This window comes from Protopterus annectens, chromosome 7.part1 (genome assembly GCF_019279795.1).
Source record: "Protopterus annectens isolate FY-2018-M chromosome 7.part1, PAN1.0, whole genome shotgun sequence".
Classification (NCBI taxonomy): domain Eukaryota; kingdom Metazoa; phylum Chordata; order Ceratodontiformes; family Protopteridae; genus Protopterus; species Protopterus annectens.
The window spans coordinates 417828685-417841527 of NC_056740.1; the positions used below are offsets into that span (position 1 = coordinate 417828685).

The 12843-nt window shown below is 41.0% G+C and overlaps 1 protein-coding gene across 13 annotated transcripts in view; it reads right to left on the reverse strand.

The window, feature by feature from the left end:
• Positions 1–12843, reverse strand: part of PBRM1 (polybromo 1) — a 2726611-nt gene that overhangs the window by 1669656 nt on the left and 1044112 nt on the right. For all 13 annotated transcript variants that reach the window (XM_044078866.1, XM_044078877.1, XM_044078870.1 and 10 more), the window contains one exon: positions 2507–2783. In XM_044078866.1, the coding sequence (XP_043934801.1) occupies positions 2507–2783 (277 nt within the window). The remainder of the gene's footprint in view (positions 1–2506; positions 2784–12843) is intronic.

Genomic DNA, 12843 nt, shown 5'->3' on the forward strand with positions numbered 1-12843 from the left:
GGACATGTCAGATCTAAGATGTCATGACCCACCTGTTCATGGCAATGGTTTTCTAAGTACTGGCAAACCCACAGAACTGGATCTCCACATATATTCTTACAACAGTGCAAGAACTCAGTATTGAACCCAACAGTGTCACAGTCACTGAAGATATGGCTTGCTTCACCAAGGAAGGCAACAATGCTTTTTGTTCTGGAATCATCTCATTCTACTGGGGAGGGGGCTTCTTCCTAGATAGCTGCAGTTCCCTGGATGATGAGGAAGAACTATCAGTCAGAGACATCCTCACAGTACTCAATGCCCACTGTCCTCTTTTTTGAGGTTCTCAACCAAATCCTAGGAGGCCTGTTCAAAGGTGACACCATCTCAGAAAGGGGGATCCAGGATGTCTTGAAGCTCATCAATGAAAGGAGACAACCTGAACCATGCCTATCTGGTAAAGGTGCATTCCTAAGGCTGCTGCATTAACCACACATCAGCAAACTCAAAAACTACAGTGGTTATATGAAACCCCAACAAAGAAAGCACTGAAATGGTCCATTTCCCAACCTTTCTTGATCACAGACCGAGGGAGGTCTGCCATTTTTCCAGTGGTTGGTCCACTAAGGAATGGATCCTGGGATGGGGGAGACAAATAATTCTGGGACTTTAGCCACAAAGTGGTGAAGAAGAAAGCCTTATTGCTAAATCTTGTCACAAATTGCAACACTCCTTTGTCAGGCAGTAAAGTAAAAGTGTGGTTTATGGGACCTAAAATAGACTACAGTTATTACATGAGTCTGTCCTTGAATGCTTGGTTAGGAAGCTACTCCGCTGTGTGTCTTGGGGGGGGGGGCATCCTTACTAAAAAGGAAATGCAGAAAGCTATGAATATTTTCAAGTGACATGAATAGCACCCTCATCACAAGCACCATAGATCCATAGATGAAGATAACCCAGCGCTCCTGAACCTTTTTTTTCACCTACTGATTCAGTTTCACATGTCAACCCACAGTGGATTTCATAAGCCTGTGAATTTCCCAAAGTCATGGGGAAAACTTGTTAACCTTGAAGACAAGAACCTAAGGGTCCCCCAAAGTACACCTCCCAAAACAATGAATGGGACAAAGACCTTCCTTAAACCTAGTACTGGATGAAGTAACCTCACCTCACTGAATTACTGGGGTGCAAAACATATGGCAGCTGAGTAACAAATGCAAAAGAATGGGACCCTGGTATACATTCAGAAGCACGTACCAGAATTAGCATTTGTGCTTAGAAGGCAGCTCTGGCATTAGGCTGTATCCCTTAAACATAATCTCTTGTGGCTGCAAGGACAGCTCCCATCACACAACAAAAACAATAGTCACATATTAACCTCCAGCCTTTCCAAAGAAACCAACCAGCACAAGAATCCTTAAAGTCGGATAAAAGCAGACTGAGAAGATGACTACATGGTACCTAGTGCAAACAGTAAGCCAGAACCAAGGGAAATGAAGGCCAGCTCCAAAAGGACTGCTCATGAGTGGGTATGCTCTAGATGCCGAACTGTGGGTTATGTACTATAAACATCCCAGGCTATCCCTTTTCCAGGTGGTTGCCAGTGGTCTACCTCCAATTATTAATTTTAACACTGGTTGATGACAAGTGCAGGTTACTTGTAAGGATCCCCAGACCACTTTGAGAGCACTTACAAGGAGGAATATGTAAATGATGTCTAGTTTCTAATTTCCTTAGGTTCTCATGATAAGCAGTCTTTGGCTTAGAGAGGTTTTTGTAGCTAGAGAACTTTGCAGGCAGGATCTTTTTCCATCATGAATTTCAGACATGAGATCTGAACTCTATGAGCAACTGAAATTAAACAAATGAAAAACCCAGGGGATTGAGTGCTACCTTTTAGCTTCATGTGAGATGTCGTGATGTGCACTGGGAAGGAGGTACCTCTGACCCCATACACAGGAATAAGAAACATACTAAGCAGAGGAATAAGAAATTTGCCAAGCTGAGAACATCAGAAGAGAAAACACCAACAAATACCAATGGAGAAGACATTCAAAGTCACATCAAGTAAGTATAATGTATTTAAAAAAAATCCCCTTAAGCCTATGCTGATCTCCCACCTCCCATAAACTGCAATTGGTGAAGCACCCAATATAAAGCAGGGCAAAGCAAGACCGAGAAAGACTACTATTGTCAAAGTAAAATCAGAGTCTGTGAAATACAAGTATAGGAGGATAAAGTCCTCAACTCTACAAGGGCAAAAATGCTTATTCACAGCAACATACTAACCTACAGTGCATATAGGTATAAAGAATACTTGTGTAAAATCTTACTATAACCACAGATGTCCTCTTCCATATTGCAGTATTCCAAACCCTTAGGTTATCCTCTGCTAGCTACCTGAATGCCCAGCTGAGCAGAGGATAACCCAAGGGTTTGGAATACTACAACATGAGAATAGAAGGACGTGCTCCAGTTCACTTCCAAGTCTACTCTCTAAACGTAACAGGATTACTGCCACCAGTACCTGCGAACCCTCCTCATTGTAATGCCTTGCATTGCGGAACATCAGCTTCATATCATCAAGCAGAGACTCTTCCCCAGAGTATTTGCCACCGCGTATGTTATGCTCAATAGTCTTTAAGTCCATGGGCTCCAGAATGATTTTATAGTAGTCAGGATAATTCTTCTTGGATGGCTTCACCATGAAAAGCTCACATAGTCTCCTTCCTGTCCCAGATTCACGAGCTTCCAAAACAGACTTGAACAGAATCTTCATACGCCGCTTTCTTATACTCTTCTTACTGCAGAAAAGAAAGGAATTGATGGGAAACTGTACAACAAGTTTGTATATAAATAACTGGAGAGTACTATATACAAATATCTGTTCACTCAATGGAGTCCTCATCTCCCTGAAATGGGAATGCAACATCTTACCAGGTATAAACCTATATCTGTAAGTAAACAGCACAGATTTACCCAAGAGCAGCAAACTACAAAACCTAGTAAAAGTGAAAATTAAAAAAAAAGTACAAAAACATTAACACGGACAAGAAATATAAGAAAAAAACTGACATTCTTCAATCTCTCTAATTTTTTTATTTTTGAGACATGAATATTCGCACTACGTGTCATGGTCAGTCTAACACAGATCCAAGGTGGCATAGATGTGTAGTTGGAAGGTTAAAAAAAACTTCAAAAGTAAATACAGACTATGGTGTCTTTTATGAAACAAAACTTCTGACACTGCCTAAATAAAAATACCACTACAAAAGTCAGCCAGCTTTGGAGTGGGCTCCAGTGCAATACCTTCATTTCAAAACTGGTTGGACAGAATGACACTAAGTCACAGACTGAAAAAACAGTAAAAATGAGATATTTAAGTGCACAGGTCTTTCAGGTGTATACCTAATCAGTGTCATTTAAGACTTGCAACTTCACTTTGGTCAGTCCTAAATTCTTTTTACGCATTAGTTTTGTGATCTAGCCTCCATCAAAACCTTCACTATACTCAGCTCAGGAATTTGTGTGAACACTTTTTCATGTTTTCCTAGAGATCCAGTACAAGACCGAAATAGTCTAAGCGCTCCCTTTCAGGAAACAAACTCTTTGATTTTCTAGCACCTTTTACCTTTCCAGACACAATCATTTGCTCCCAGTATTTAGGGTTTTTATCCCTTTTGCTCAAAATGTCTGACATTTTACCTCAGATTTGTCCCCTCTGCTTCCCTAGCCTGTAACCTATGGGTAAGTAGTTGCTGCGAAGGTTTAATCACATTCAAATTTAAAGATGCTTAGCCAATGGTTTATACATTTTACGGACCCACTGGGAACTTCCTGGGTGCTAATAAATCCCCATAACTTGGTGGCTTGTATCACCTACCTTCACCTGTAAGTTGGAGATGTAGATACTACCACTTAGCTTTTTGGAGTCCTTTTGTAATAAATAAAAGTCAATGTGTGTTAGTTTAAAATATACTTCCAAGTCCAGCATACCTAATCCTCCCATTTTCTGCTAGTAAGTTCAGCTTTTCACACTACACACTTTCCAATCCATTCTCTGAATAGAAGACCTAACTTTCTTTCCTTACCTTTACCCACACATCCTCTCCAGGTTAATAAAAGTAATACTGACCTTAGTACAATAACAGGGTACAATAAAACATCTTAACTGCTTGGATTTTATGTTCCTCTTCCATATATGCATGGAACAGATTCATTCCATAGATACTGCGATGTATCTAGACTATGTATTTCTTTTGTGCGTTACCCAATTGCTAATTATTGATTTTTTTTTAATATAGGGATGCTTTGTCTACAGGCTTCTGCTGAAAAGGGGTCTTTGTGCCCAGCTGGACTTCCCTGGCCAATAAACATTAAAATAAATAAATCAATAAATAAAATCTTCCATTTGCTCTAATATTAGGTAATCTTAATACAAATCTCCTCCCACATTTCTTCTGCTGCCTACTGTAACTTTTGCTTGATAAATATGACCAAATATTTATATTTCTGATGGCCCCACAAAAAAAAAAAAAAAAAAAAAAAAAAACAGTAGGCTTGAATAAGGTCACATCAGGGAACAGTCTCAGTCTTGGCTTCAATTTATCAGCTCAATATGCCACCAAACAGGTGCAATGAAATCTCTCTAGGTTACACAGCCTGTAGTTACCATCTCCAAAAGCCCAATTCTTTCTACAAAGAACACCATGAATAGCACGCTATTTTTGTGACTGCCCTATTTTTTGGACTAGTGGATCCAAATAGAGAGCAAACAGTGTAGGGGGGGCACCCTTGCCTCATGCCTCTAGTCAGCTCCATTTCAACATACAAACCTCTGCACAGCTGCCCAATCTTGCATGTTAAATCTCATAAATGCTCCACTGGAGTCTGAGTCTGGGAAAAAAACTAGGCCCCTTGTAGTTTTCTGGGCTACAGTGGTAAGCAAATACAAACAAGCAAGCAAATAAAAACATATGTAACTAAACAAATAAATAAGTGCGAAATAATGCACCTGAATAACGAAAAAAAAAAAAAAGACTGCATACTTGTGTTTATGTGGTGGGACATTAATTAAACAGTACAATTTAAACATAAAGCAACCTAAAAGCAGGTAAGGCAATGGCTAGTAATGGAAGCTCACGCTACTCTTGGAAGACTGTACAATTACTAACAGACAACTGAACTTATGTAAATTTTCCATACAAATTGGATGAACAAGTGCATCCTTAAAACCAGAATTAAATGCTAAAAGGCATTAGAACATATTGGCATGTAAAACTATCACAATGCAACCTTGTTCCCTCCTCTACCCAGAATACGCTGCAGTGCTTTTTCTCTCTAGATCAGTAGTGAGCAGCAAAAAATCAGACAAAAACTATCAACACCTCTAGAGCAACTTCACAAGACGGGATGGAAATTCTCATTCAGCTCAATCATCATGGTAAGTGCATTCCTTTCACATACGGCAGGAAAGGGTCCATTCCTGATAAAAGCAGGACACTGTCCAAAGCTAATTATCTTGGACAGTTCTCCTTTTGAAAACATACCATCTTATAACGGTGTGATGCTTTCAAAGGAACAGTTGGACCAGGCTATTACATCTGGCTTCTAGTACCTTAAGAAAGTGCTGATAGAAGACCAGGTAAGCGCTGCACAACTACCATCCACAGTCTAATTTCAGAAAAAAATTACAAGTAATAACCTCTCCAGTAGAATAAACCTTTGGATTTGATAAAGAGAGGCTTCACAACAAAACTGAATGTAGACTGGAAGTCATTCAGCTAGTGTCACCTTAGAAACTTTACACTAAACTTTTTCTGAAACAGAAGTTGATGAACATCTTTAAATCAAAGGATAGCCACTGCCACCTCAAAGCAAGAAGTTTTTTGGTTTGGTTCTCAGGTGGGATGCCTTCTCTGCAGTGTCTGCATGCTCTCACTGTGCATGCATGGGTTTTCTCCAAATGCTATGGCTTCTTCCCACACCCCAGAGACATGCAGAAGGTGTGTGCATCTATTTGAAAAGACTGAAATCCCACATTACAGAATCAGACAAGACCAAGATAACATTGCCAAAACCTTACATGAATGAACGCTCAGAACACTGGAATTTTATTGTGGGAAAACAAGCACTTGGCCACCATGGTGATCTCTGCCCTTTCCTTTATAAAATAATAATAAAATAATACAAATATTATTATTTTAATAACAATTTATTTTTCATTTAACTGGGTTGGTCCAGCTGGGGCAAAGGCCCATTTGCAGTGGAGATCCAAGGAGAAAAACTCCAGATAAATACAGTAGCAATTAAACATGCATAAATTAAAAAATACAATGACAAACATGTAAACATGCATAAATGAAAATAAAAACAATACATTTACATAGTTGTATCATAAATTTGTAAAGCAGGAAAACTTACATAGTTAATATTGTTGCATGCATTTACAATAACAGAAGTTGCATGAAAAGTATGTACAGCGATAGAATAAAAAATAAGAAAGAATAAGAAAAAATGTGAGTGAGCAGCATATGAGATTATTACAGAAAGAGAGAAAACATAAAAATAAGCCATTAAGTTCACTCTAGTAGGTCATAAAATTACAGAATATCATATCTAGATTAGTACTGAATGCAAGCTAGTGTTGCTGTTAACAGAGCATGGATAGTAGAAGGTTGAGGGAGTTCAAGTAGGGAGAGGAATAGAGGAAAGGGGGGGTGGGATTAAGTAGGATCCTGGCATAGGCAGAAGCTAATACTGAGAAGGTAGTTTTCAAGTTCAATTCTGAACTGAGTTGTGCATTTGATGTTACGAAAATTTTGTGGGAGATTGTTCCAGGCTTGAGACACTGTGCGTTTGATATAGTAGTTTGCCAATGTTTTTGTTTGTTTTATATATATTAAGAAGGTGTTGATCTGAGCTGCGTAGAGTTCGAGATGGGGTACAGAGTGATACAAGAGAGGAGAGAGTTGGACAGGCTGAGGGTTTGTTTAGTAAGGTGTGTGTGAAATGTAGTTGGAGAACTCAAGCCACTGGAGCGGTTTTAAAGCGAGGGAGTGGTGAGATTTGTATGGCTAATTGCTGGCAAAACACGCTATGTTGTTATGTTTGTTCTAGTTTGATTGTTAAGGTAGATTGCAGAAATGTGAGTATTGGTGAGGCATATAAAAGACTGGGTAGGAGGAAAGCCTGTGCCAGAGAGGGCTTTGGAGTTAGCAGCTAGGAATTTTTTAATTCTATAGAATAGTCCCACTTTTTGATTTGTCTTTTCAATACATTGTTAGATATGGTGGTCAAAATTTAATCGTCCAATTGTAACACCAAGAAGCTTAGTGTCAGAATCAGCTTTGATAATGATATTGTCATGTGACGAGATGGTAAAGGTGGTTTTGTGGTGGGATAGGGATTTGGAGAAAAAAGGAGGAGCTTGTTTTTGGGGGGATTAGGATGAGCTGGTTATCAGTTAGCCATTGGTTCAACGTTGTGAAATGTTTTTTAAGTGACAGAGTGGAGGTGAGAGATGTCATCAGAGCATGAGATGAGGGTACTGTCATCTGCGTATTGTAGCAGAGCGGATGCTGTTTGTGAAGATGTTGAAAAGAAGTGGTCCCAGAATGGAGCCCTGGGGGATGCCTGTATGGATGGGTAAGAAAGGGAAGCAGGTGAAAAGCCAACTAACTGACTGTAGTTTGTTGGAAAGGTAGTTAGAGAAGCAGAGAATAGCAGAGGAGGACGGGGTTGAGATCAGCTAGTTTAGTTAGTAGTTTAGGGTGGGAGACTGTATCAGAAGCTTTTGAGAAGTCAAGGAAAAGACATGAGACTAGTAGGTTTGTCTCTGGCCTCTGCGACCGTGTGTGTGCGACAGACAGAAGGGTGGTGGATGTGCTATAGTTTGGGCGAAACCCATGTTGAGTAGGGGTCATAGGATCATAGGTAATTACTAGTTATTGGCCCTGGGGGGCTTACAAGCCTAGCCAAGAATTCAGCCCATGTTCCAACAAGTCAGCACCCTATGCCACTGTCCAGCACAGACACAGGTGGAATCCTAAGGGTGTATTTTCTGTTCCCCATCCAGTTACCCAGGTTGTGCTTAAAAAGGGTTAATGAGGTAGTACTCTGCTTGACATGGAGAGGGAATCTATTGCACAAAAGGGGTAGTCTCTGGGACACAAATCTGTCCCACCAAGTCTTACTGATGTCACAGACCAGGTTGAGGTTGCACATGTGGATTACTCGAGTGGAGCTTGACTTGCAGATATGCTGCAGTCCGATCAAATGGGTTATTGTAATTAGTTGGGTGAAACTGTGGAGATTGATGCTAAGATCAGGAGAGCTGGCTGACAGTTTTTGCCAATCAATGTTGACGTCACGAAGGATAATAGTGTCATACGGGATGTGGATAGAAATCCAGGAAAGGATGGGTTCCAGGCTAGGAATATTATTTCCTGGTAATATTCGGATGGCTGCAATAGCAATTTTCTTTTGTGGGTTCAGGTGACAGTTGAGTAAAAGTAGCTCAGCTGGGTGGACATTTGGAAGAGCAATTACAAGGGGGGATAAGTTGAGTTGCTTAAAGTACAGAACTGCAACTTCTCCCTCTTTTCTGGTATTTCTATATAGATATTAAATGATGTAGTGAGGGGGTAATATTTCAGAGCTAGAGATATGTGGTTCTAGCCACGTTTCAGTTAGGGTTAAGATATGTGGAGAGTAATGGACGATCCAAGAGTGTTAATTTTGTAATTTTGTTAAGTAGACTTTTTAAGTTTACTGAGTAGACAGTGAGGTGCTTTGTAGCAGAGGGGCTGGGGGAAGATTTGTGATGAGCGAGTGGAAGTTTAGTGGTGGGATAAGTGGGGGTGGGAGGGCATGGAGTAAAGGGGGTGGGTTGAGTGGCAGTGGGAGGAGCAAGAGAGAGTAGGAGGATAAGAGCAGGAGTGTGTGAGGGGCAACAGCGGGAGTGTGAGGCCTGAATTGGAGTGGATGTCCTCATCAAGTAGAAGAGTTGTTAGTGGGGAGGGTTTGGAAGAGTAGTTGTAGTAGGTGAGGATTTGTATTTGAGTTTTGGTGGGATAGGAGACGGTGTAAATATTCTGAGTTTAAGAAGTTGTATACTGGATATAATAAACAGAGAAGGAAAGATTAAGAAGGGTAGGGGGTGTCGGAATTAGTTGTGGAATGTGTGAAGGTAGGAGATAGTTGGAGACAGTTCAGTGCTACATGGTAGGAAGCCAGGAATGAGACATAGAACAGGAAAGGGCTAATGAAGTAGAGTTGAAGCATGATTGGGATGAGGGTTATAGGGTGAAAGAGATGGAGGGTGTTTGTGTTTGTTGGGTTTTTGTCTGGAAGGAGGAGAAAAGGAAGAAGAGAGGGATATAAATTATGAGGGAGAGTCAGAAAAAAAGTAGATGTAAGCTGAAGAAGATAAGTAGGTGGGTAGGTGCTTGAGGGATGAGGGAGGAGTGGAAAGGAGGGGCTTTAGGTTGGGTGACTGTTTGACTGGGTAGTGGGTGGGGATTTGCAGCACTGATAGACTATAAAACTGATGGAAGTGGGGTGAGTGGGAATAGGGGTTGGGGAGCGGAGTGAGCCTGAGCAAAGTGAGGGCAAACGGAGTGGGTTGGACCAGGTAAGTGTGAGTAGTGCACAGAAAACCTATCAGTAAGAGTAGTGAAAGTTAACCACAGAAATGTTAAGGGGGGCGTGGCTATGAAGAGCACTGAGTAGCAGCATTTCTCTTCAGCTCTGTCTTTTCAGATTTTCTATAACAGGAATTTTATGAAATCACTATCTTAATTGTGGATATTTAAGTTTTTTATTCATCTTAATATAAAGAAGGATAGCGTCTAAATTTTTTTTAGAATAATTTAATTTTTCCTGTCAAAATTTCTGTGATACTCAGATATTCACCAGTTAAAAGAAGAGCTTTTCTAAAACATTACATCAGGATGCTACCATAAAAAGAAAATACAATCCCTACTGACTAATATACAAGAATTAGCCAGCAAAATTGACAGAATGGACTTGAAAAGTACAGTTTTGTACCTACCATAAATGTAGATGTTCGAGGATCCACATTGCTGCAGTCCTAACTATTGGGTAGTCCGCTGTCCAGTCGGCCCGAATACCAAAGTATATGGCTGACGTCGGTCAGGGCGCATTAGACTGACGTCAGTACGTCAGGGTACTAATGCGCATGACCGACGTCATATCCTCAATCTTTTCTTGCCCCAGATGTCAGAAGACCCTGAAAAGATAAGGCCAAAAACCAAAAACTCCCAACATACCTGCACCAAAATATAAATATATATATACAAAATTAGCAGAATATAACCTCACCTACACAACCACCCCTAAACACAGAGGGGAAGGAGGGAGGGTAAATTGGACTGCAGCAATGTGGATCCTCGAACATCTACATTTATGGTAGGTACAAAACTGTACTATGTTCTTCATTCCACATTGCTGCAGTCCTAACTATTGGGTAGAATCCCAAAGCAGAGGTAAGGGAGGCTGGCAAATCATAAGGAAGCAGGAGCTGATAACATGCCTTGCAAAATAGCTGTGGCAAAACCAGCCCTAGACTTAGAGTAGAGAGGAAGGTGATAATGCTTAGAGAAAGTATGCACTGAACTCCAAGTAGCTGCCTCCAAAATATCCTTAGTTGCCACCCCTCAGAAATGCTGTTGAAGTGGCAGTAGCCCTAGTGGAATGAGGCCTAATCCCAGCTGGAATCTCCTTGCCATGATGGGAATAACAAAATGTAATGCAACACCCAATCCATCTAGAAATAGTTTGTTTTGACACAGGCTTGCCCTGAGAACTCAAAGCAAAAGAAACAAACAACTGCTGAGACTGCCTAAAATCCTTAGTCCTGCTCAAATAATAACGCAATTGCCTGTGTACATCTAAAGTGTGCAAAATCTTTTCCCCTTTATTTTGGGGATCTGCATAAAAGTAGGCAAATGAATAGTTTGGTTTAAAGCCACACTAGAAACCACTTTAGGCATAAAGGAAGGATTAGTGCGTAATGATACCCTATCCTTATGAAAAATCAAAAAGGCTCAACCGCCATAAGGGCCTGTAACTCAGAAACCCTTCTTGCAGAAGAAATGGCCAACAAAAAGCAGTCTTCCATGACAAGTATTTCAGTTCAGCAGTAGCTGCAGGCTCAAAAGGTTGTAGAGTAAGTTTCTCCAACACAAAATTGAGATCCCAAGCAGGAGTAGGAGCTCTCGTGGGGGTCTTATATTCTTTGCCCTCTATGAAATTGCTTGAACATAGGATGTGAAAACAATGGTGGGTCACAATCATAGTGAGCTGAAATTGCTGCAGCATGAATCTTAATGGAAGAGAAAGACAAACCTTTGTCCGATAACTCAGTAAGATATTGAAGAGCCACACTCAAATTAGGCTCTGAAATCTCCAAATTCTTTGCTGCAGTCCAAAATAAAAATCTCTTCCATTTTTCTGCGTACACTTTCCTTGTACTAGGTCTTCTGGCTTCCATAATCACAATTAAAACTTGTTGAGGAAGCTGAGACCTGCTGTCTTTCAAAACAGAATATGCCAGGCTGTTAGATGAAGAGAGTGAAGCTTGACATTGAGCAGACGACCGTCCTTCTGAGACAACAGATGTGGAATCAAGGGTAAAGGCCATGGAGGCTTCTTTACCAGACTCCTCAGTAATGGGTACCAGTGCTGCCGAGGCCAATCTGGAGCTATTAAAATCATCCTTGGCTTGTCTTGTCTGACCTTTAGAAGCACCTTTGGAAGAAGAGGCCGAGGTGGAAACGCATACACATGAAGATTTTTCCAACTGAAAGAAAGAGCATCCACTTTCCAAGCTGTGTGATGAAACCTCTTTGTGCAAAACTTTGGCAGCTGGTGGTTTAGTGGAGAAGCGAACAGATCTATGTCTGGAGTTCCCCAGGACACTGTCAACTTTTGAAATACATGAAGATCCAGTTTCCACTCGTGGGGATCCATGATTTGTCTGCTTAACACATCTGCTAAGGAGTTCTGTGCTCCCGGCAGAAACCTTGCCTGAAGAGTTAGTTGCAAGCTGAGCGCAGTCTCCCATAAAATCATTGCTTGCCTGCACAATGGGTAAGAATGTGTTGCCCCTTGTTTGTTGATGTACCACATGACAGTTGTGTTGTCTGTTAGAATCAACACCTGCCCTGGAAGAAGTAACTCCTTGAAAGCCATTAATGCAAACTGGACTGCTAACATCTCCTTCATGTTGATATGTAGATGCTGTAGTCTGGCCGGCCACTTGTCTTGTATCCACTTTCCATTTAGATGAGCTCCCCAAGCAATGCCTGAGGCATCTGTCATTAGAATCTGACTCGCCTCTGGCCGGGTCACAGAGAGTCCCTTGTTTAGGTGACATTCCTGAGCCCACCACAAAAATTCCTTTTGAATGCAAGGTATTATTTGAATGACAGTGTCCAAATCCTGGCAGTGCTTTGTCCATACATTTTTGAGATACCACTGTAGCTTCCTCATATGCAGTTTGGCATTGGGAAGCACCAGAATACAAGATGCCATGAACCCTAAGGCTTGAAGGACTGTCCTTGCAGTCAGCCCGGACTGAAGAGATAGTTGATGGAAGTAACTGGAAAGATTCTTTTGTTTGTCCGGGGTTAAAAAGGCCATCTGGGCTGCTGTATTCAGTCTCACACCCAGAAAGCACATGTCTTGAGAGGGTACTAGACTGGACTTTATTTCGTTCACAGAATACCCTAGGCATCTTAGCACTGCTATGACATATTCCAAATGCTGTAGAAGGTCTTCCTTTTCTTGAGCCAGAATCAGGCAATCGTCCAAGTAAGGATAGATTTGAATTCCTTTTAG